Below are 26503 nucleotides of genomic sequence, written 5' to 3'. Positions count from 1 at the left end.
AAAATTGTTTATAGTCATATTTCGGTACAAAATTTTAAGGTTTAGTCCTGTCAAATTTATTGAAAAATTAAATATGGTAAGTTAAAAAACTGATAAGGAAACAATTACTTAACATTACATTTAAATAATAAATCATAATGTAGTTGTGCAGGAAGAAAATATAGTGTCGTAAGAGTATATTGTTTCAGTCAACAAAATTTTAAGTTCTGAATTTTCAGACAATATGATCTATTAGCTTACTCAAACTTTTGTATCGCTTAATATATATTACCAATATATTCATTTATTTTATAAGCTATAGCAATGAACATTTATATAGTTCGCATATGCTATAAATTTGTTGCCTTTACTAACAATATTTCCTCATTTTTGAATCTGATTCAAAGTCGAGTAGTCAAATTCTTAGTATGCCCTACGTTTATTTTTCGTGAGCGTGTTTCTGAATATTGGATATGAAAGATACTCTATCAATATGTTTCGCATATGATTGAGAGAGTGTCCTGAGGCATTTCTGCGTTGTGATTCACTGAGATTCTATATTTCGATGCATTGCTTCGAATACGAATGAATCGCGTAAACGAACCATAGTAATTGGAACAATGAATGAGAACATTATCCAATAGATAATCAACTACTAACCGGTAAATTTGCAACCAGAAGAGCGTATCAAAAAGTTCGTACAATCACCTAGAAGGAGACGAATCCCTTGAACATACGTACAGTGGCGAAGGGTGATAGTTTCAAGAGGGTAGGCCCAATGTTCTACTACTACTACTACTACTATTACTACTACTACTACTACTACTACTACTACTAATAATAATAATAATAATAATAATAATAATAATAATAATAATAATAATAATAATAATAATAATAATAAACAAATTAGACATAAATATTTTACTACAGAAACACAAGAAGACAAATTCACATAAATTTAACGTAATTGTAGTCCATCGACAGCACTTGTTCGATCTGAATCTCAATTTTCATATTGAAATTCACGTATGTGACTCATAGCTTATCTTAGGCCTAATTTGCCGTAATGCAGTTTGTTTTAATTGAGCGTAATCGGGTTGGGAAGGTGGATTATCACATTATTTGCACTTTAAAGAAATATATGAGGCCTTATTCAGAGTCGTTCTGACGCACGATTAGTGCAATACTAAAGAGCTCCGCTAACATATTTTTCCTGCAGTAGTCAGGCTTTTAGTATGACGCAAATCATATCCCAAAACTACTCTGCATAAGGCCCATGTTGTTTAGTCTATGACTGAAACAAACCCTGCTTGTAAAATTTCGTCGTTAATTATATTCTTCAAAACACATGACAAGCATTCAATCAAGTCATTTTGTGTGTCACTTAATTCCCCTTCAAAAGCAGAATCATACTTAAATACTTTTCATACGTTGCTCTTTATATGTCAACAACCCGAAATATTTTTTGTACCAATGCATGCAAAACTCTCTTGCCCTCTGTTTGTTCTATTTTCAACACAGGCGTTAGTCTTCGTTCCTTAATAACACATGAATTTTCATAAGACCACTGATATAGAAGATTCTTTAATAGAAATTATATTATGTTCATCTTCTGCACTTACTGACATTTTCTCTCATTCACTTTTGCGAATGTAAGAAAAAAATGTCACTCACAATATCTCAAAAACGCACACTCTCTACTCAATTCTAATGAACTGAATGAGTCTGATTTCGTACAGGCTTGCGTCAACGTAACGGAATAAAGAGGTATAGCACCTTTCGAATAGCTTGCTCCAGCTTTTGCGTTTCGTTAGAGGCCGCAAAATTAAGCAAAGTTGGTACGGAATGGGGCCCTACAGTCTCTTGCTCTTTATTTGTTTGACATATCGACTTGAAATCGAAGGTCGCAATCAAAACACTTTATGTAGAAACGAAAGTCGATAAGCGCTGAGGCCGATCTCTTTCGCAGGTTATTTCCAACACGTTTTCTCGCGGGATTTTCTGAGTAGCTTAGCGGTAATTCTACTGCTGCCTGAGACACTGCTCGGTGAGCCTCCTAGCAGTGGTGCTAACCACGATTTCTTTATCAAACAATATTTTTTTCAACTTAGAAAACTATCATACTTTCTGTACAAAGGAATTGGATTAATTATAAATTATAATTTCTGAAAGTAAAATGGGTAGGCCGGCCTCAGGGCCTCTTACGACCCTTCGCCACTGCATACGTATTATTCCTTGTTTCTTTTAAGTTAAGTATACAGGATATTGATTCCTAGGTATGTACATTTTTTTACAGGCAAATCACTCAAGGCATAATGATTGACATATTTGTGGCATGGCACATTATCAAGTTCCTGCCATCTCTAGGGAAATCGGCTAAAAATATCAAGAGAAGATAAAAGAAGTGTATGGGAATGATGATCTTATGTGATGGTATCTAAGTGGAAACAGAAATTTCAAACTTGACACATGACCACCTCAGATTCCCTAGAGCTGGGCGATCATCTTTTATAGATGATGTCGTCATGACGGACAAAGTGGAGATCATTCTGGAACACAGAAAGATAGCCATTGGTGTATTGTGGCTGAAACAGTTGCTAGTTATAGATCTGTTTGGAACATAATTCATAACCAGCTGCATCTCTAGAAAGTGTCTGTACGCTGGGTGCCTTGTATACTTATCCTTTTCCACTAGAGAATTCGACAGTGAGCAAAGGGAAATATTGGATCGTTGTGACTATAATGAAAAGGGCTTTGTTGGCCGACTAGTCACAATGGATGTAAATTTGACTCAGAAACAGAAAAAATGAGGAAGCAGTAGAAACATTCCTAAAAAGGCAAACGTGCAAAAGTCTGCAGTGATGCTGTAAGTATTCTGGGACTGTGAGGGGATTATAATGACAGACTCCGCCAGAGGATCAAATTATCATCAATGTAATTTTCATTTTCTACTTCTGTTACGAGACAGACTGAAGACCACATATCGAGGAATGCTCAGTAAAACGGTGCTGCTACTGGCAGACAATGCATCAGCTCATTCGCTCAATGCATCCACAACGAAAATAGTGCAGTAATGACATGAAATCTTGCCACCTACATGCTCACCGAAACTAGCTCAAGTAATTTTTTTTATTCTTCCAGAAATGACGCTTTCATTCTAATGACGCCAGAGCTCCTTCGTGGCTAAGCGGTTAGCGTACGCGCCTTTGGCGTGGGAGACCCGGGTTCCATTCCCGGCGGGAGCTCATGTGGTTCGGATTCCACGTTAATCAGTAGGTCCACGTCCCATATAGCCTCGCTGCTGAAAGGGACGCTAAACAAAAAATCAACTCAACTAAGGACGCCATTTGGACAGCAGATTGACGTCAGTTCTAAAGAAAACATAACCCTCTCTTCTGGTTTATAGGCAGGCGTTTGGTGCACATAGTTCGATTTCTGGTAGGAGAACAAAAAATTTAATTTCAAAATCTTTCGGTACAATTAATCATCCGTTTCTTTAGCCTAAATGGCATAACCATGAGGTGTTAAACTAAAGAAAGGTAAAAGAAAAAATGTGTTTCCAAGCTAAAAGTATAGACTTCAACAAAAACTACTTATATAAAGAAAGAACCGCTGGCAAAAATGATCACGAAGCAAGATGACTACTTAGAGATGGGCTAATGCCATCATGGTCTCAAAGGTTTTCAAGAAAGGACACAGTTGTTTTCTTCCAGGTGATGAATTTTCTGATATATCCTGGTTTTTATTCTGGTCAACGGGCATGGTGGGTATTGGTTCACTTTATTCTTCTTGACGACGTTGGGTCCACGCTGTCTTCAGTTAGAATATACCTACAAGATTGCTAGGGGAGTACTATTCCGCCAGCCACATACTGATGGCAATGTGGAACAGCCAATCTCAGGCAGAGAAGATACGGAGAAAAAGGCCTGTTCTGTTCAATACACATTGAAGGCAGTCAATCAGTATGCAATTGAGGGAAAGAATTGGTGTATCGTTTGTAAAGCTCCACGATGAATGAAATCGTGGAAAGAACAGTAGTTTGTTACTTATAAGAGATATGCGTGACCTTGAATACTCAGAACCGCACGAAAATGTGGTTAGATTATAAATCGCTCATCCCAAAAACAATGGTATCAGTCATTCCCATGCAAAACGCAGCTGTTGTCTGCTAGCGCCATTCGATAGTGGCATGTTCTACCTGCAGGAAGAAGTACTTACTTTAGTTGTGTGAATAGTATAGCTGCAGTAAGAGGCCTTATTTTGGAGAGTTCGGTTGTGAAGTGTAACGAGTGTACATCGGTATCATGAAACGAATTAATCCCATGAATGTTGTCAAACTGTTAGAGGCAAAGTTGTGACGTGCTGAATAGGAAAACGTAAACTGAGTTGAGGATATGGAGTTTACGAATATGTTATATAGCATAATAATTCACAAATTTAATGAGGATGACGAAGAAATGCATGAAAATACGTTGGATAGATATAGTGATTCTAAAGCATAGGCAGAGCCCATACTTGAAGTTGGCCCTTCCAGCAGTACAAGACTTTCATCCCCAGAGCAACAGGAACCTTCAAGTGAATGTGAGTACGAACTATCTCCACCCAAAATGTCGAGAGCCAGTATATTATGAGAATCGATTACAACATACTGGAGAACATTTATGAAGACTATTACAATGGTGGCTTCAACTCTTATAGCAATCGATTCTCTCCTTTTCTATTGAATAACAGCCCTGAAATGTGGGTGAGGGCCAAATTTTCATAGACTCCTATTACATATAACAAAAACTTTAAGGAAAATTTAGAACGAGTAGTAAGAATTATTTTGTTTCTTTCCTTTCTTGGCAGAGGGAATGTCTTTCTATACACGTTGGCCAAGCTGGAATTCAAATAGGAAATGCTTGTTGGGAGTTATACTGCATTGAACATGGGATTCAACCTGACGGATCCATTCCTTCCGACAAAGCAGCTGGCGAACATGATGATAGTCTTTCCACTTTCTTCAACAGTACAGAAGCTGGTAAACATGTACCCAGAGCAGTTCACATTGATTTAGAACCAACAGTCATAGGTACAGTAACTATTTAACATAGCTTTCATTGATAGTGTGTCCCACTTTGTCACTTTATGTGATGATAGCTAGTATTATTAATAAAATCAATTTTAGGATTTAGATTTCTGGCCTTCACGATTTGAGAGATGACGTCCCTTGGCGAGCACACAATCCGGGAAAAGGGAAGGAAGAAAGGATTGGGGAAGGAAGGAAGCGGCCTGGGACCTATAAGTTAGGTACCACCCCGGCATTTGCCTGGTGTGAATGAGGAAAACCAAGGAAAACCTCATTCAGGGTGGCTGGCCTGGAAAAGCGTGTTACACTTTATCGACCGAGTGATCCCACCGGGAATCGAACCCAAGACCGCTCGCACCGAAGGCGAGAGCGTTAGCGACTACGCTACGCGGGGCCACTAATAAAATCAATTATTTTGCAGTCTGAGAAGAGGGGTGACTTATAGGAATAAATACTTTTACTTATTTGATGTTTTTAACTTTTAGATATGACCAATGACTAACTTACACTGTACACTAGAAAATACACCCACATGTTACTGCAGGCAACATTTTGTGTTCTTCCTTCTGAATCTTTCGTATCGAATTAATCTGAGCTCAATATCTGGCACGAAATTCGAACGTCTCGTATGAGCATCTTAGTGAACTATTCTCATCCCTTTTTTCCTTCCATTCTAGGTCAAACGTTTAAAAATGCTTAATTGCGTATTTAGTTGTTTTAAATTAAAAGTTTAAATATCAAATTCCATATCTTTAACCCTAAGGAATACCGAGATATAGACAACTGAAATCCCTACCCCATTTTTCCACATCTTTTCTTTTCTTCCTAGCTCAAATTCTTCGGCGCGGGAGACCCGGGTTCGATTCTCGGCGAAAGCTTATGTGGTTCGGATTCCACATTAAGTTGTAAATCCACGTCTCATATAGCTTCGCTGCTGAAAGGGACACTAAACTAAAATCTTATTCAATTTTATGGACAATAAGTGCTTAAATACGTGTTTAATTATTATAAATGACAAGTGTACAAACTAGTGGTTTCCAAACTGAAGAAGCTCTTCCCCTGAGAGGCGTGAAAAATCAAGAGGACACAAGCTACTAAAGAAACAAATGATATCTAAAAATATTTTTAAGTTGGTAAGATGTCAATTATTTTATTTTATATCTTACTACGGTTATCTAAACTTTGTATTGAACAAAACTCAAACTAAACACTGAGATTTTGTTTTCCCATTTCAAATATGTTGAGCAATAATATATTGATCAAACGAAAGGGATGAAGACAGTGGCGGCTTTAGCGGGTAGACACGCGTCTACCCAAAAATTTTGAAATAATATATAAACTCTGAAAGTTACAAAAAAAAAAGAGTAAATATATTTTCCACTATTTATATTAATGGTAGATAATTATTTAACAAATAGCATCAACCATTACTGTAAAAGTAATTTCCTAGTGTCATTAATCAATCAAATGTATATATGTATCCATAAGTGAGAGAGTTGGCCTACCCGAAATTAAAATCCTTAAGCCGCCCCTGGATGAAGATCATTAATACACAATAACTACCTACGTACAATCAAACTCTAACTTATTTGAGAATAATTTGAGTGAAAACAAAATAATTAAACTCTCGTGTAATTTATATAAACTCAATTAATATAAACACTTTTTACATTAAAAAACACAAAATAACGGCATCAAGCTACAAGTTATTTAAGAAATAAATATACAAAATATGCTTGCTTATGAATATGGATTATTGATTGTTACATACTGTAATTAATCGATGCATATGAATCACTACTTTAAAAATCGAACCTGGAACGCATACACATTGATTTTTCACGACACGGTTTTGATATTAATCTTAACGCGAAAATTCAATGGGTGCTAAGCACCCATCAGAAAACTTCAATGGATGCTTGAGCCACAGAGCACCCATATAGTCAGCGCCTAAGCATCTCTAATCTTAAGGAATTCCGATATATGGATCTCTTATTGCAACTCCCGCCTTTCTCTGTGTGTGTGGGGGGGGGAGGGTGAGAGTGTGTGTGTGTGTGTGTGTTTACATCTTTTTCTGTCTAGGACAAATATTTTAACCAACGTTGGATCACGCACTTAATTATTTTAAATGAAAAGTCTAAATACAAAATTCCATGTATTTAAGCTTAAGGATATGGACATCTTATTACCCCATAATTGTGGAACATGGGTTTAACTATTACAAATAAAAAGTCTAAATAGCAAATTTCATGTCTCTAACCTTAAAATCTTTAAGCTCTACGTCCCACGTTTATGCCGTTTAGGCTAAAGGAGACGGTGATGATGAAAGACGAGTGAAAATGGTGAAATGAAGAAAGTGAGAGGAAACGGGAGAACCCCGAGAAAACCCACGAGCACGGTGTTTGTCCACCACAAAGTCAACACGGCGCGAGCTAGGATCGAACCAGGGACCCCAAGCACCGGAGGTGAACGCTCTACCACTAAGCCTCCGCGCCCCCTCTCTAACCTTAAAGTAATCAGAGATGTGGACATTTTATTATAATGATTTCAACCTCATTTTTCCCTTCCATGTTGAATTTCCAAATACTCTTATTTAGTGGTATCATACGTGATGTCGCGAATCCTATGTGCTGTCCTAATTTCAAGTTTCTAGCTAGTCCTTGATCTGTCATTCATTCAGTCAGTCAGTATTTCTTCTTTTATATCACCTCGCCACTAGCCTTCGGCTAGTGGCGACTGCGCTCCCAGACCTCCACATTTGCTCGTCCTACGGCCTCACACCTCTTATACTCCAAACAGGTCTCTAATCTTAAGGGATTTCGAGATATGGTCATCTTATAACAATTACAACCCGCACCCATTTTTCTTCCTGCTTTTTTCCTCCATTCTAGGGGAAATATTAAAAAACACTGAAACACTTTTTTAATTATTTTAAATTAAATCTAAATACCAAACTTCATGTTTCAAACTTTAATGAATTTCAAGATATGGCCATCTTACTTTAACAATTGCAATCCCCACTTTTTAGTACCTGCCTTTTTTTCTTACCTTGTAGGGAAATCTCAAAAAACGCTAAAACATGCCTTTATTTTAAATGAAAAGTCTAAATACAAAATTTTATTCTCTAATCTTAAAGGATTTCGATATATATTCATTCTGTTGTAACAATTGTAAATTCATTCTTATTTTCTTCCTTTCTTGGTGAAATATCTAAAAACGGTCAAACACGTATCTAATTATTTTAAATGGGAAGTCCACGTACCAAATTTCATATTTCTACCCTTCAAAGATATGGACATTTCACTATATTAATTGCCACACCATCCCCGTCGAATTTCCAAAAATCCTTTCTTAATGATGCCTTATCTTACAAATCCTGTGCACTGTCAAAATACCAAGTTTCTAATTTAAGTGATTTGGCCTGGACGTTGATCAGTCAGTCAGGACTTCTTTTATACGTATGTGCGGATATAGAGATTCTCATGGTTCTCAAATTACTTACTACTTCTCTGTAGACTTGTCATTTTATTGTCTCGAAGACCAACGGTCTATTTTACTCAACTAACTGAATCAATTAACGGACACTTGCGCGTCAAATATTGATTTGATACACTTCGTCTTGCGTATATTTTGCACACATTTCAAGAGCACGCATATTTATGATTTCCAAACAACAAAATTATACAAGAATAAAATTATGCTCAAAATCTTCAAGAAGTCCAAGTAATCCTACGTTGATCTCTCTCACACCATATCATACAATGCAGAAGTGTTGCATGAGCCAAATTTATCTTTAAGAAAGAAGACATGAAGTTGTTAAATGAACTAACTAGATAAATACTAAATTTGCTTACTAAATTATCATAATTTTAACAAGAATGATATCTTTCCTCGTATCATAATTCAAATTCCACCACATAAAAGCGTGATACAGAAAATGCTCGTGTTTTGAGCTAGTGGTTATCTTTGGCTCACGAGACAGTAGCAATGCGGTTTGTTATGGAAGCAATGAAGCCTTAGAAAATGGTTAGACGGATTGCGCGCCACATTTGCACACAGAAGTCACTTAATTCATGTAAATTCCGCGGAGGGAGACGATGAGGTTGCATCTGACGTTCAATGAAATCCCAAAGATGTTCAATTGGGTTAAGAGATGGTGAGTTTAGGGGGTTATGACAACAAATAAAATTCACCACTTTGATCCTTGAACCAATGCAGCACAGCGTTGGCTTTGTGACAAGGAGCATTGCCTGCTGAAAGATGCCATTTCTAGCTAGAAATATGGACCGCATGAAAGGTGTACATGATCAGGAATGACCTGTCAATAGCTAGGATCCGTCATGGTGCCCTACACACAAACATTACCTGGCCCATAGATGAACATGTGAAAGTTCCCCACATTATGATGGAGCTACCACCACCATCTTCCTACTATGCAAGTCTCGAGCAGTTGTTTCCTTGGAAGATCAGATTCTGACTCGGCTATCGATCTGATGAAGGCAATATCGTGTTTCATCGGACCATGCAACAAGGTTCAATTACGATGGGCGCGTGCCTATTTTGAATTGTAATCGATGATGTCGTGCGTGGTTCATGTGTTGGACATTGACTGTGCAGGCCCATATCTAACAATGTACGGTGAACTGTGTGCTCAGACACACTTGTGCTTTGTCCACTGTTGAAGTCTGCCGTTAATTGTATCACAGTTGAACGAAATTCTGTTGTACCAACTCAACAATCAACGACGTACGAAATTTTTAGTGAGGTGTAGCCGCCCCATTTCTTGCGGTTTGGTGCTTGTTTCACTGTGCTTTTCTCACTTTTGGAAGACACTAACCACAGCAGCTCGTGAACACCCGATAAGTCACGCTATTTCCAAGATGCTCCTCAGTCGTTTGGTCATCACAATCTGGCCCCTATCAAACTCTGATAAATCGCCGGTCTTTCTTATTCTACGCACGAGCATCACACTCCCTGCTCAAGTGAGACCCCTGTTACCATCTAACGAGCGGTTTGCTGTACCCTACTTTTTATGTCAGCCCGACATCTGTTAATAATATGACTTCATGAAAATGGTACGAGGGGGCTAGGGGTGCCATTCCTCCTGCCTAGAACACTGTTGGCTCCCTAGAATACGTTTGGGCCACAGGCTTAAACGACCTGTGGTCATTTTGAAAATGAAAATTAAATTCAATCTTTCAGTTTAACGTTCCACGATTGTGCCCTTTAGGCTGAGAGATCATTTGAATGATTCCTTCAATTCTCGTCAGAAGTAAGGACCCATGACTCCCTTGCATAATACTCTAGTTATGCCAATTCTGCCAGGAAATACTTGGACGGAAAAGGCAGATTATATTTTTATCCCCACAAGGAAGAAACTGTTCCCTCTACCTAGCCCAAAGTTTTCCTCTCCTCTCTATGTAACTGGGTGATCACTATCAATCAAGGAACTGGTGTGCACATGCTATAAAAGTACTTACAGTAGTGATAATAGAGGTTCACTTATGTTAATCTCATTATATAATAAGCCTTCAAAAAGATTATAATAATAAACTTTATTGATTATTTCAGATGAAATCCGTACAGGTCCATATAAAAAGTTGTATCATCCTGATCAACTTATTTCTGGGAAAGAAGATGCAGCAAACAACTATGCTAGAGGACATTACACCGTGGGGCGAGAACACTTGCAAAATGTTATGGATCATATTCGAAAACTAGCCGACCATTGCAATGCTCTTCAGGGATTCTTAGTTTTTCATTCATTTGGTGGTGGCACAGGTTCTGGTTTCTCATCACTGCTGTTTGAGCATCTATCTTTGGATTTCCCAAAGAAATGTAAACTGGAGTTTGTTGTTTATCCAGCACCTCAGGTATAAGTTAATCCGTTGCGTGTTACTTGCCACGGTGTTACTTGCCACTATTGGAATTTCGTGTTACTTGCCACGGTTACCTTATCGCATATTTATCTATCTATGACAGCGTGTCCGTTGCCACGCACCTGCATCTAGATTTCACCTTGAGAGGGTGGAAGTAATTTACCTTTTTTTTTTTTTTTTTTGGCTGGAAAACTCATTCTAGTTTCTTATAACAGCGAAACACACTTCCTTCCACAAATTCTTCTTTATATATATTTCTTCTTTAATGCTGGGCGTTTCTCTATTTCCTCAATTAATTTTTCATAGTTTTTATCACTAATTAAAGACATGCTAGTCACTAATCAAAGAATGTGTTAGTTTCCATTGCGAACACTTCTTTTCACGCGCTACACACGGAACGAACTGTTACGTGAAAAAACTTGTAGAAAACGTTTGTTTTTTACCTTTCTACTTGGAGATATCTAGGCAACTTTTCTGTTGCCGTCGCCTCAGTGAGCTAACTCCCATAAGACTCAATGCATTTAGCCAGAGCAACAAGGTGGTTGCCCGACAAAATGTTGCCAGTGAGCGGTAGACCTAAGGCCTACCGCTCACTGGCGACAAAACAGTTGCGCAACTATCTCGTCGCTGTCGCCTGCAGTCAGCAACTTCACGGAGACAAAACAGTTTTGTTGCCATACCTTCGCTCACTGGCGACGGCAACAGAAAAGTTGCCGAGCATTTGATATCACAATTTACATAATCGGCAACCGGAACGGTTCGCATAATCGCTGGTTTCGGACATTAAAAAAAAAAAAAAAACTACCACCCATTCCAGTGGTTAAATAAATAAATTTAAATAAACTTTCGAAGGTAGCGTCAACAGGGGCGTTATTTCAGACTTCACTTGAGGGGGCAAGACCACCACCGATATAAGACTTTCATGTTTTGTACTAGTATATTAGTAGACAATTGATTAAAGTATATATATTCCTCAAACTCTTGGGGAGCAATTGCACCTCCTGCCCCCCCTAAATGACGTCCCTGAACGTCAATGAGTGACAAAAATAACAGCATTGTGTAAGCTAATATCAACGGGAACAATTATTCGAATCAAAAGATAAGATAACAAAAACAACGAAAATATAAAACGATTGGAATTAACTAACGGAACGAAATTAACAAAAGCGGCAATCCGACAACACTGTACAGTAACTGTACTCTCGATGTTCTACGTATAGCCATAAAATAAAAATTGGCTTTCTTCGTTCTTCCCGCGTATGCTTCACGTTTTAAAATTGGCCATTTTTATGCAGTAGGCCTACAGTTTTTTTTCTTTTTTATATTTGAAATGGAAAGAAACTTGAAAATGATAATTTTATCTGTATTTTTTTCTAGTTGTGGGAAATTAATGAAAGTAGTAGTGTGTAGTATGACAGCGATATGTCATTATCGAAAAGTGTACCTACCTGTGTTGTTTTTTCTTGGCTGGAAAGCTCATTCTAGTTTCTTATAACAGCGAAACACACTTCATTCCATAATTTCTTCTTTATATATATTTCTTCTTTAACGCTGAGCGTTTCTCTATATCTTCAATTAATTTTTCATAGTCTTTATCACTAAAGACATGCAAGTCACTAATCAAAGATTGTATTAGTTTCCATTGCGAACATTTCTTTTCACGCGCTACACACGGAACGAACTGTTACGTGAAAAAACTTGTAAAAAACATTTATTTTTTTACCTTTCTATTTGGAGATACCTCGGCAACTTTTCTGTCGCCGTCGCCTCAGTGAGCGGACTCCCATAAGACTCAATGCATTTTAAGATGTTGCGCAACTGTTCCGTCGCCGAGCTGTTGCCCTGCTGTCGCCCTGCTTGGCGACACCTCGGCAACTTTTCTGTCGCTGTCGCCTCAGTGAGCGGACTCCCATAAGACTCAATGCATTTAGCCAGAGCAACAAGATAGTTGCCCGACAAAATGTTGCCAGTGAGCGGTAGGCCTAAGGAAGGAATTATGGAAGGAAGTGTGTTTCGCTGTTATAAGAAACTAGAATGAGCTTTCCAGCCAAGAAAAAACGACACACGTAGGTACATTTTTTGATAATGACATATCGCTGTCATACTATACACTACTACTTTCATTAATTTCCCACAACTAGAAAAAATACAGATAAAATTATCATTTTCAAGTTTCTTTCCATTTCAATTATAAAAAATAAAAAAAAACTGTACTGTATAAAAATGGCCGATTTTAAAACGTGAAGAATACGCGGGAAGAAAGAAGAAAGCCAATTTTTATTTTATGGCTATACGTAGAACATCGAGAGTACAGTTACTGTACAGTGTTGTCGGATTGCCGCTTTTGTTAGTTTCGTTCTGTTAGTTATTTCCAGTCGTTTTATATTGTCGTTATTCTTGTTATCTTTTGATTCGAATAATTGTTCCCGTTCGTATTAGCTTACACAATGCTGTTATTTTTGTCACTCACTGACATTCAGGGACGTCATTTAGGGGGGGCAGGAGGTGCAATTGCTCCCCAAGAGTTTGAGGAATACATATACTTTAATCAATTGTCTACTAATATACTAGTACAAAACGTGAAAGTCTTATGTCGGTGGTGCTCTTGCCCCCCTCAAGTGAAGTCTGAAATAACGCCCCTGTTGACGCTACCTTCGAAAGTTTATTTAAATTTATTTATTTAACCATTGGAATGGGCGGTAGTTTTTTTAATGTCCGAAAATAGCGATTATGTAAACTGTTCCGGTTGCCGATTATGTAAATTGTGATATCAAATGCTCGGCAACTTTTCTGTTGCCGTCGCCAGTGAGCGAAGGTATGGCAACAAAACTGTTTTGTCTCCGTGAAGTTGCTGACTGCAGGCGACAGCGACGAGATAGTTGTTCAACTTATTTGTCGCCAGTGAGCGGTAGGCCTAAAGCAACAGCTTGGCGACGGAACAGTTGGGCAACATCTAAAAATGCATTGAGTCTTATGAGAGTCCGCTCACTGCGGCGACGGCGACAGAAAAGTTGCCGAGGTACGTCCAAGCAGAGAGAGAGGTAAAAAAATAGATGTTTTCTACAAGTTTTTTCACATAACAGTTCGCTTCGTGTGTAGAATATGAAAAAAAGTGTTCATAATGGAAGCTAATACATGTATGTCTTTAATTAGTGATAAAGACAATGAAAAATTGATGAAATAGAGAAACACCCAGCGTTATATATATATATATATATATATATATATATATATATATATATATATATATATATATAAAAGTTAGCAAGAATATTCAGATATATATTGAAAGAAGAAACTGCAGGAGGAAGTGTGTTTCGCTATTGTAAGAAACTGGAATGAACTTCCCAGCAAAAAAACAGGTATTTACACAGGAGTCTATTACATTTTGAAATGAAAATGAAATGAAACCTTGGAGTTTTGTTCCACGGTTATGCCGGGTAGGCTAAAGGAGACGGCGATGATGAGAATGAATGAAATGGCAAGATGAAGAAAATGGGAGGAAATGGGAAAACCCACACGGTTTTAGTCCACCACAAACCCCACTTAGCGCGAGCTGTGATCGAACCAGGGATCCTATGCACCAGAAGTGAACGCTTTACCACCGAAACCTATTAGATTTTGAATCTGATATCACAGTACAACTAAATGGACCAATATCATTAGGCGTCTAATTATTATTAACGCTTATATTACAGGTAAATCATTCTAATACACACATAGTACATGCTTACCTTAGTGTCACTATTAGCCTTTCTTCAGGTGGTACAGCTAGTCTGAAGTTTGTGTTTATCTTTGTTAAAGGTGCTGAAGGAAGACGCTAAATTTAGTTTCCATGCCTTTATGAGACAGCAAGTGCAAGGTATACAGCAAAAGAGAAGGAAAGTATCTTCTATAAAGTTTGACGAGAGAATACAACGAATTCTCGAGAATCTGAGAAGAGGCTGTGATTAAAAAAAAAAAAAAAAAAGTATCAGAAGTTTGAGTTACGTACAAAAGTTGGAATAGTTGATTAAGAAGAAAAGGGACACGCTGTTGGATTTTGTAAATAATTAATGTTTATAATCATAATCATTATGACGTGCGACGCGCAAGTGACAAGGTTCCTATTGGAACCACCTAGAAGTATGGATCGAATGTGATGTAAAGATAAATCATTGCGTTTCTTCCATGCTTTCAAACGGCAAAATGAGCGCTCGAATTACTGAAGAATTTCAATTGTTTGTGTAGATTTGCAAGAATACTCCTTTCATCAGAATCTTGTTTTGTTTCTTGTGTTTCGTCCGAATTTTGTGAGTTTTGTGACACACATAAATGTAACAAGTTTCCTATTTCTTAAATCATAAATTTGCTTTGTTTCTTGTGTTTCAGATGATTGTCTTGCTTTAAAAATTGCTTGGGAAATTACTCCCACCCCCTCAAGGTCAAATCTAGATGTATGTGCGTGGCAACGGACACGCTGTCATAGACAGATAAATATGCGATAAGGTAACCGTGGCAAGTAACACGAAATTCCAATAGTGGCAAGTAACACCGTGGCAAGTAACACGCAAACAGTTAATCTATTTCTCAATCTTATATTTACATTTCTAATTTATGATATTCTATCTCAGATAGCGTCATCGCTGGTTTTCAACTGCATAACTAAAATTAACATGTCGGTACTTAACAATCTTGGCCGGCCGTGACACCAATACCTGTGATTTGCTGATCGTAATCAGATAACCCATTTTAGCTTAATGAGTGTTTAAAAATGTTATATGGTGTCTAGAGAATTGAGGACCGTTTTTGTAAAATTTGCTTTCTGAAGAAACAAAGAACAAAGATGGGAGAGACAAAACCTACTTTTCAAGAGAACATTAGTAGATAAATCTCATATTTCAGTATATCATAAAATTGAATAAGTCATTGCGAAAAGGCCATATGTATGATACATCCCCACCATATTTTCATTTTAGTGTAAATTTGACACGTACGCAAAGAAACGCGCATCCCCTGTGAAAAGACCAATTGAATGGTGACATTATGTTACATATCCTAAACTATTGCCTCAATATCATCGATGCCATTGTACACGTCGAGTTTGTAATCCCAAAGTTTTTTTTCTTTCTCCTTAATAATTTACTTTGGTGGATATATGGCCTTTCAAATGACTAATTCAATTAGACTTTAACTTCGAAGAAACTTCGAACATACTGGATTTTGTGGAGATCTTTATTTTGATATCCTCAGCATATCCTAAAAAGTATCCTTAATTCGAGCCGTGTTTTTTTTTTTTTTTTTTTTTAGGGGGATGATCATAGGCGTAACTAGCTAGGGGGTCAAGGCGTTGGCCTATCAATAGCAAAGCTGGCCTTCTCGAGAATTTTTAAATGTACGAAAATGTGTAAGTTTATCTCAATTTAGGAAGCGTATATTCGACATATTTCGTCGTGACTCTACTTCGTTCACCCAGCGACATTTTTTTTTCTTTTTGTTAATGTGGCGTTGATGCCTGAATATAATAAACGTGACTGGGCCACTGTGATGGCATGTAGTATAGCGGATAAATTGCACTACATAAACTCCATCAATAAACATTATTTTTGCATTGTTTCAGTAATTAACATTCTTGACGAAATGCAGTTTATTTCGTTTATATGTGTGGTAAAGGATTATTATTATTATTATTATTATTATTATTATTATTATTATTATTATTATTATTATTATTATTATTATTACTGGTGGTGATGATGGTAATAGTAATAGTAGTCTTTCAATCCCTCCCAACTAGAACGTATAACGAAGTCATCTAGGGATTTGCAAACGTCTTACCTTGTCCATATTGTCAATTCCATGCTCAAACACGTCCGGTAACGTTAGGTGCGGGCATTCAGACTATATACCTAAGTACAATTATTGTTGCTAAGTTTATTAATATAATATTTTGTTTATTAATGTTATCAGATAATTACACGACACTAACGTTCTTTTGGTTATTATGCGAGAAGTAAGAAATGGACGGAGGCTTAACTAATTCAAGACTTTCATAGTATTTACGAGGAAGGATCAATAGGTTTTCAGTCTACAGTAGAAATTAAAAAATACGATCTTTTTATTATTATTATTATTTCTCAATGTGTTCTCCCTAGATCACAATATACTTGAGCAATCAATGTTCCAAGATTTGCATACCCTTCACACACACACACACACACACACACACAAAAAAAAAAAAAAACTTTCGTCGAAACTGTCAAAATACTCCTCTACCGCACACATGCCATCGTTTTCACTGTCAAATCTCTTTCCTCCGCAGTTGCTCCTTCAAATTTGGAAATAGGTCAAAATCACTTGGGACCAAGTCTGGTAAATAGTGTGGGTGCTCGATCAATTCGACGCCAGCATCATAAGTGACTGCCATTGCAACTGTTGACTTGTTAACCGCAGCATTGTCCTTTGGAAGAGCACTTTGCCTGTCAACTTTCCTCTTCGTTTCTGCTTGATGGTTTCGCGGAAGCTTCGCTTTAAGTTGGCGTAATAGTCACCTGTAATGGTCTGTCCACATGGCAAATAGTCAATGAATAAAATTTCTTTCGCATCCCAGAAGACTGATTCCATTATCTTCTTGGTGCTGGAACAATGCGCAATTTACAGGCGCATAGGGAATCATGGTGTTTCCACTCCATAAATTGCTGTTTCGTCTCCGGATCGAAATGATGGACTCAAGTCTCATCCATGGTTACAAATTGCTTGTAAAACTTTTCTGGATTACGCTTTATCCTAGCCAAAAATTCTTCGGAACAAACCCATTGCTACCTCTTCTGATCTATGGGCAACATTTTTGGCACCCATCGATAAGATAATTTTTTCAAGTGTAGAACATCAACCAATATTGACAGCACTGTACCATATGGAGCGTTAGTCTCCTCTATGATTTTGCGTATAGTCACTCTTCGATCAGCCATAACGATATCATGGATCTTGTTTCCTTTTTTTCTTTCGTCACTGTGCATGGGCGACCGGCACGTGGTGCGTCCATACATGACTCTCTGCCAAGTTTGAATTCGTGACACCATCTCTTTACAGTTGAATATGATAGAGAAGAATCATGGAACGTACTCACCAATTCTTCATGGATTTTTTTTAATAGGAACTTATCATTGCATGGTACTCGTCAGAAGGCTCAATTTTCAGCAAATGGCTCAAAACGGTTCATTCACATACCTGTAATTTGAAAAGAAAATGAGTTAGATATTTGAGATTTTACGTGTAAGACTTACTAAAGACTACAACACAACATATTAAATTTCCGAGGTTGGATCTTATTTATAAGGGCATCAGGCCGAAGATTTATTGATCCATCCTCATATAAAAATACCATATTATAGACAGTTTAGTATGAGTTAGTTCTGAGGTATATACAATAAACATTTTTGATAGCCTAATCTTGAGCGACTTCCGCAGACGGCTTGAGTAAACAAGTTATTTTGATTATAATATTCCTACGTATATTAGTAGACTAATAAATTTGTTTTGTGTAGATGTTATATAGCAAGACTATGTTTAATATGGTCAAGATTTTTTTTCTGTTTCAGATGTCGACATGCGTAGTTGAACCTTATAATTCGATTCTGTCCACTCATATTACCTTGGAGCATTCTGATTGTGCCTTCATAGTAGATAACGAAGCTATATACGATCTATGTTCCAGAAATCTAGGAATTGAGCGTCCAATGTACACTAACTTGAATAGGTTAATTGGTCAAGTTGTCTCGTCTATAACAGCCTCTCTACGTTTTGATGGTGCTTTGAATGTTGACCTTACAGAATTCCAAACTAACCTAGTCCCATATCCTCGCATTCACTTTCCGCTTGCAAGCTATGCTCCTGTTGTAAGTAGCGAACGTGCATTTCATGATCAGATGTCTGTTGATGAAATTACAGCATCTTGCTTTGAACCTACAAATCAATTAGTGAAATGTGATACACGAAATGGGAAATACATGGCTTGTTGCCTTCTATACAGAGGAGATGTTGTACCAAAAGATGTTAACTATGCTATTGCAGCAATTAAGAATAAACATCGTGTTCATTTTGTTGATTGGTGTCCTACAGGTTTCAAGGCAAGTGTGATATAAATTCAATTATTTTATACTTTCAAATAATAATAATAATAATAATAATAATAATAATAATAATAATAATAATAATAATAATAATAATAATAATAATAATAATAATAATCCAAAACCAAATTTAGATTTAAAAGGCCAGAGAAAATTTAGTTTTATTTGCACAGCTAGGCGAATCTTCTACTTTGCTGAGAGACGCCTAATTAGGGAACTATGTACACTCATGTCCAAAATGATTGTCGCATACCTACAACTGTCTTCTTGTAAGAATATAATTTGATAATGATTTTCTAGAGTAATTTTAATACTGATACTATGTGTATAATAGGGAAGTGTATATTTGTGGTAAATTTCATAGAAAAAGAATTATAAATACGAAAATTAGAATGAGTAAAACAAAATGTTGCTAAATGGATAGGAAAGTTTTATTTTCGTTTTATTGTTCTCATTTACTGCTCTTTTGACATAAAATTTGCCACAGACATGTCGTTGCCGATTATACACAAACTAACATTATAAGAAATATCGGGATGCGACAATAATTTTGGACATCAGTGTACAAACAAAAGTTTGTCTGTCAAATATGTTATTTTGAACTTAAATTCGGAATCTATTAGTTTCTCAATACGAATATAGTTGTCCTGTTAGCACCCAATAGTTTGGAAATGTAAAAACACATTGAGAGTGAAAAGTGAAGGCGGCGCAGCGGGGGAGAAGAAATTTTCTCCAAAAGTTAAGTTTCAGAAGTTAAAATCAACTTTGGGAGCACTAAATTACATGACTACAGTCATTAAAAAATTTACTGCATCAATTATTTCACCATTGAGGCAAAGCAGGTAATTAACTACAGTATAACTAAATCTCTCAGACTATTGAACTCCACGATCATCTATCATTATTCATAGTTTGTAATCACTAAGGTCGCATTTAACCCCAATTGCAACACTATGTACGCGTCGATGACATTATTTAAAGAGAATGTCCAAGGGAGGCTCTTAACAGGTCATGCTTTCGAGTGATGGATCGGAAAATAGGCTCTTCTATGAATTATCGTGCAAAAAAAAAAAAAATACTTGGAGCCTAAAGAATAATATGACCCAGGAGTAAAAGTGGATCTGAAAAGGTAGTGGGACGCATGACGTCACGCCGTGCCCGTGCCTGTCTTTGCCCATTGTATTTTTTAGGAAGTAAGGGAACGCCATAGATATTTTTTTTTGGAAGTGGGATAATGGCGTCCACCCGCATTTCCTCTCACTTTTACCCCTGATATGACCACAATGCATATAATTTACAAGACACAACGACGTAATTGTTTTTGCTTTCCTTTAAAAGCAACATCAACATTACATTATAGTTTATGTTGTTGAGGAAAGCACGGGGTGGAAATGTTTAATTCTGAACTGGTTTTGTTGATAATGCAATGTTTTGGTATGGTATGTTTTTAGTCTAGACAATCTAATCCTTCCACCTTTTTTTATTTTTACTTTTTTTTTGCATAAATTGAGAGGAAGAAAATTATTTTCCCCCTTGAAACAAAATATCTCATGTTTTTCTTTATCAACTGGATGAAGTTTCATTCTTTTGACACTATTCATAAAGGCTAATTTGTTATTGATAAAAAGTCCTTTGGTGTTTGGGCTATATATTTATTATCTTGGTAAGTCATCACACTTTACAATATACTTACCACAGTGTCGTGAAGACAAGAGTCAGGTTATTATTATTATTAGGTATTCTGCTTTTTGGCAGGTACTGGGACTAAACAGTTTTTTTTTTTTAATTATTATTATTTATTTATTTTAGATTTAGACCTGGAAATGTTTCTTCCACATTTCTCGATCTTCAGCTTCCTCTTTTAACTCTCAACATTTTCTTCTGTTTTTCAGATCATCTATCAGTTGTGTTCTTCTTCCTATTCCTCGCTTTTCTTCCATCATTCCTTCTATGGCGGTATGAAGAAGACAATTTCTTCGCAAAAAGAGTCCAATTCATTTTGCTTTCCTACGAACAATGCTGGTTAGAAGTGTCCTTTTTCTCCTATCCGTTTTAAAACATCTAGCTCTCTCTGTCCATTTTATCTTCTCCATCTTCCTCCAACACCACATTTCGAAGCTCTATAACTTTTTCTTCTCTAACTTCCGTAATGTCCAAATATCTGAATCATACAGTCCAATGCTCCAGATATAACACTTGACCAACTTCTTAAGTTCAATATTAAGCCTGCTAGTTAAGAGTGATCTTTTCCTGTTGAATGCTTTTTTACCTATGACAATTCTTGACCTGATCTCTGGTGCAGTAAGGTCTCTCGTCAAAATACTTCCCAGATACTCAGGCCCCTATTTATATATTGTGCGCCCTTGTGCTCTAAATAATTAGCCGCCCCCGCACAAAATTTTCCGCCCCCTTTCCGAAAAGACCAATATTAAAATTCAATTCATAGTTTTTGGGGTCACTGAGATGAATCATCATAGGTATTCTGCCTTTATTGGCAGGTCACTTGCCGCAGCTGAGAAGCTTCAATGCTCCACGGTCCTCCGCTAACCTTTTCGTCTTCGCGTATGATCTTTCTGTTTTAATATCATCCATTAATTGTAGTCTCCTTCGCCCCCTCCCTCTCTTTCCCGCCACCATACCCTCTAGGATGTCCCTCATGATACAATCTCTTCTCAGGCAATGTCCCAACCAGTTTCTCTTCCTCTTCCTAATAATATCTAGAAGTGTTCTTTTCTCACCCACCATTTCTAACACTCTCTCATTCGTTTTCCGCTCGACCCAACTAATTCTTTCCATTCTTCTCCACACCCACATTTCGAAGGCTTCCAGTCGATTTTCGTCACCTTTACGTAATGTCCACGTTTCCACCCCATACAGTACAACACTCCACACGAAGCATTTTATAAGTCTTTTTCTCAACTCTTTGTTCAAGGTCCCACAAAACAGACTTTTCTTTCTTTTAAAGGCTTCTTTCGCCATTCCTATCCTTGCTTTTATTTCACGTTCGCATTTCATGTCATTACTAAGAATACTACCCAGGTATCGAAAACTATTCACGTGTTCTATTTTCTCCTCTCCTACTTTTATATTTGACACAGACCCCTTCGTTCCAATCACCATGGCTTTTGTCTTTCTAACATTTATTTTCATCCCATATTCTTCAAAGTCCTTTCTCATTTTTTCTAACATTTTATTGATTTTCTTTTCAGATTCTGCAACAAGCGTCATATCGTCTGCAAATCTTATACATCTAATCATTCTACCTCCTACCGAAATGCCATCATCATCATGTAGGCTCTTTTTCACTATCTCTTCTAGATAGACATTAAATAGTGTTGGCGAGAGGCAGCATCCTTGTCGAACTCCCCTTCCAATTGCACTCTCTTCCGTCAGTTCTTCCCCTATCCTAACACTTACTTGTTGGTTCATGTATAAGTTTCTTATTAGTCTTCTATCTTTCCATTCCAACCCTATCTTTGTTAGAACTCCCAACAACAATTCCCAATTCACGCGGTCAAAAGCCTTTTCTAGATCAATAAATACAACATACACCTCTTTCCCTTTTTCTATAAATCTTTCACCGATCACCCTTAATAATCCAATAGCATCTCTTGTGCCCTTGCCTCTTCTGAACCCGAACTGCTCTTCCTCCACATCTTTATTTGTTCTTCCATATAACCTTCTGTTCAGTATTCGGAGCAGAATTTTAGCTGCATGAGATATGAGACTAATAGTTCTATAATCCTCACATCTCTTTGGGTTCGATTTCTTAGCCATCGGTATCATGATCGTTTTCAGAAAGTCTCTTGGCCATTCTCCTGTTTCATATATTTCATTGCATAATCGCCACAATTCTTTCTTTCCCTTGTCTCCTATATTTTTAATGAATTCTATTGGTATGTTATCTATTTCTGTTGCCTTTCCATTCCTAATCTCGGATATAGCATTTTCAAACTCATCCCGAAGAATACTAAATCCTTTATCATCCTCGCCTACTTCATTTTCCACTTCAACATTTAGGCTACACGGTCTATCCCTACTCTCATATAAGTCTTCAACGTATTCTTTCCACCTTCCTATGACCTCATTTCTCTCGCTGACTACCTTCCCATTGTTATTTTCTACTGCCATCATAATACTCCCTTGTTTCCTCCGAAATCCCATAGATTTCACCTCCTTGTACATTTCCTCATATTTCCCAACTCTTTCTAATTCTTCTATGTCCTCGCATTTTCTTTTGTAAAACTCATCCCTCGCTCTGTCTGTTTCTCTTCGTAATTCATTATTTAACTTTCTGTACATCTTTCTGCCCTCTTCTGTATCAACCTGTTTCCACATCTTTCTCTCCCTCATTTTCTGCAACATCTGCTCTATAACCCATGGTTTCTTAGCAGTTTTATGTTCACGGTAACCTACTGCTTCTTCTGCAGCCTGCTGTAAGCAACGTTTAATATGTTCCCACCGTTCGTTACTACCTGCGCCTATCCTTTCCTCGTTTGAACATTTTTCTTTGAATTTTTCAGCAAAAAGATTTCTTATTTCCTCGTTTTTCAACTTTTCAGTATTCAACACTTTGTTACCTACTTTTCTTCTGCCTACATTTTTCAGTTGAATATCTACTTCGGCCAGCACAAGATTATGATCAGAGAAAATATCAGCCCCGGGAAGGGTCTTCGCGTTCTTTAAGCTATGCCGATACCTGTCCTGAATCATAACATAGTCTATCTGATATCTTCCGCCATCTATTGGTGATTTCCATGTATATCTTCTTCTCTTGTGCTGATTGAACCAAGTGTTTCCAATTACTAGTGAATTCTGTCTACAGAAATTCACCAGTCCCTCTCCCCTTTCATTTCTTTCGCCTAAACCATATTTGCCTACGATACTCCCTTCCTGTTTTTCTCCCACAACTGCATTGAAATCTCCCATTAGAATTATGCATGCACCCTCCTTCTCCCTATCTATAATTTCTTCTATTTTCTCATAATTTTCCTCTACTTCTTCATTTGCATGCGAAGTCGTCGGTGCATATGTCTGTATCACCACTAGATCCTTCGTTTTCCCTTTAAGTCTTAACATCATAACTCTATCATCAATAAATTCTACTTTCACTACCTTCTCCTTTAAGCGCTTTCCAAGAATTATTCCTACGCCATTATGACCGCCCTTTTCATTACCTGAGTAAAACATTCTATATCCTTCGCTCTTCAATACGCCATTACCTTCCCATCTAACTTCACAAACGCCTACCAAATCTAAATTATTTTGTTTCATTTCTTCTTTAAGATTTTCTAATTTTCCTCCCTGTAACATAGTACGTACGTTCCATGTTCCTATCCTAAACCTTTTGCTCTTCCTTGTCTTTCTTTCTCTGTTTGTCTTCCCCCCATTATTACTTTCTCGTTCAATAGTCCTTCCCAAGCCATCCCCCTCCCGGAGATCCGAATGGGGGGATATTTTACCTCCGGAGTGAGTTTTAATCCAATTCAACTTCAAGGTCATACTCCACTCCCCAGAGAGGGAGCAAGATTTTAAAAGTAAACAAAAACGACAGATATTAGTGTTGAATTCATAGTTTTCGTGGTTACTGTGTTTAACGGTATCAGTTTTCATGATGTTCAAGTTCATCCTCACCGCTTGGGGTGGAGTGAGAGAGGATGACTTTTTAAAAATAATCAGATAAGCTAGCTAATTAGTAACTACTGTAATTAGAGCAAATTAAACACATTAACCTATTTTCTCGCACTTGAGCGGGACTCTGCGAGTTGCTAGTTTTAAATATTACTTTATTGTGAATCTTAAAAAGAATTCCAAAATTTTCCCGCCCCCTAAATTCTGCTGAACTGTGCTCGAGCACAGAATAGCACTTACCTAAATACGGGCCTGCAGATACTTGAAATTCTCGACCTCTTCAAATTCTTTTTGTTCTACTCTGACCCGTAAGGGCGCGTTTCCTCGGGATATTCTCATGACTTTCGACTTTTCGATGTTGATTTCTATTCCGTACCCGAATAAAATAGTGGGCTCTTGAAATCAAGAAAATATAAATAATGTTGGGAGTCAATAGACCGATAGTAATTACTTAGTTAAACGTGTGCCATTTTCTTCATTGTTTATCTCCAACAGCCTCGAGTAAATCTTCAGTTTAATTACCCACAATCATGTTCTGTGGGCTAAAGGAGATATTTGGTTACTGATATTTAGGCTAATGATTTTTGAAAAATTGATACAATGACGATTTACAAGAATATCAACACACACACACACACACACAAATCTCCTAACACACCTATAGTTGGCCTGGAATCAAAAGTCAGTCCCCTTATAGTAGAGGTGAACACATTTTAACTATTTTACTTACACATTTATATACATTGTAGGTTGGAATCAACTATCAGCCGCCATCAGTGTTTCCAAACGGTGACATGGCGAAAGTGAATCGAGCGGTTTGTCTGCTGAGTAATACAACATCAATCGCTGATGCCTGGCGTCGCTTAGATCATAAATTTGATTTGATGTACAACAAACGGGCTTTTGTTCACTGGTATGTTGGGGAAGGAATGGAAGAAGGAGAATTTTCTGAAGCAAGAAATGACCTCGAAATTTTGGATCTCGATTACCAGGAAATGCAAAAAGAGTCATTGTCCAGCGAAGTCATTTCCGAAGATGAATACTAAACCCAAAAAAAATCTGATCAAGCATATGATTTTTGTATGTTAATATTTACTATGTATTTTTTGTAATCCTTGTAAACTGTACTTCTAGGAATGTCTAAATTGTGTAATAAAGTAAAAGATATTTAAAGAATTACGATCATTAATGAAAGTTTAACACAACAGAACAAGCAAAACGCTATACGTGCGTTTGACGGACATTTGAAAATAATATTGTTCTTTCTCACTTTTCTCGTTGTATGCTAATCTACTGATTCATTAGTTGTATATAAATAAGGAAAGTTTTTAGATTAGAAATTATCAAGTTAGTATAAAAATGGATTTTGATTACAACTTGTAACCAGTAAATTCCAACTTTGTTTACCTTGTGGCCCCCTTTGTAAATCCTGCATACTTCATACACCCGTCCTTTCCGCTCGTTAGTCATACACACTTTTTCTCTGTCCCCTTCTACGATTTCAAATCAAGCATTGAATCTTAAATCTTCAATAATAATAATAATAATAATAATAATAATAATAATAATAATAATAATAATAATAATAATAATAATAATAATAATAATAATAATAATAATAATGCTATGCTATGTTCCCACCTTGCCTTTATAAGGGTCCTACTACATTCAAATGAGGTTGTAATTATTTACCTAATATCCACAAATATTTATTCCATGTTAAGCACAATATCATTTATAGTCCGGTGGTTAAGAGCCAAAATTTTAGCGAACTCTGCATTTTGTGACTAAAAGGTCACACTTCGCACAAATGTTTTTCAGACTATGCCGAA

The 26503-nt window shown here is 36.9% G+C and overlaps 1 protein-coding gene across 1 annotated transcript; it reads left to right on the top strand.

Annotated features, from left to right (window-relative positions):
* On the top strand, nt 1-25818 carry LOC145688361 (tubulin alpha-3 chain-like). Its single transcript, XM_081762512.1, has 5 exons — nt 1-76; nt 4831-5053; nt 10622-10923; nt 18510-19037; nt 25421-25818. Exons 1-5 carry the CDS (start codon nt 74-76, stop codon nt 25715-25717), a joined length of 1353 nt encoding a protein of 450 aa, XP_081618638.1. The 5' UTR covers nt 1-73; the 3' UTR covers nt 25718-25818.
* The last annotated feature ends 685 nt before the right edge of the window (nt 25819-26503 follow it).

Source organism: Thermobia domestica, chromosome 1 (assembly GCF_964235325.1).
Source record: "Thermobia domestica chromosome 1, izTheDome1.hap1.1, whole genome shotgun sequence".
Lineage (NCBI taxonomy): Eukaryota > Metazoa > Arthropoda > Insecta > Zygentoma > Lepismatidae > Thermobia > Thermobia domestica.
Note: the sequence above shows the minus strand (reverse complement) of the source record. Positions and strands in the feature narration are given on the sequence as shown.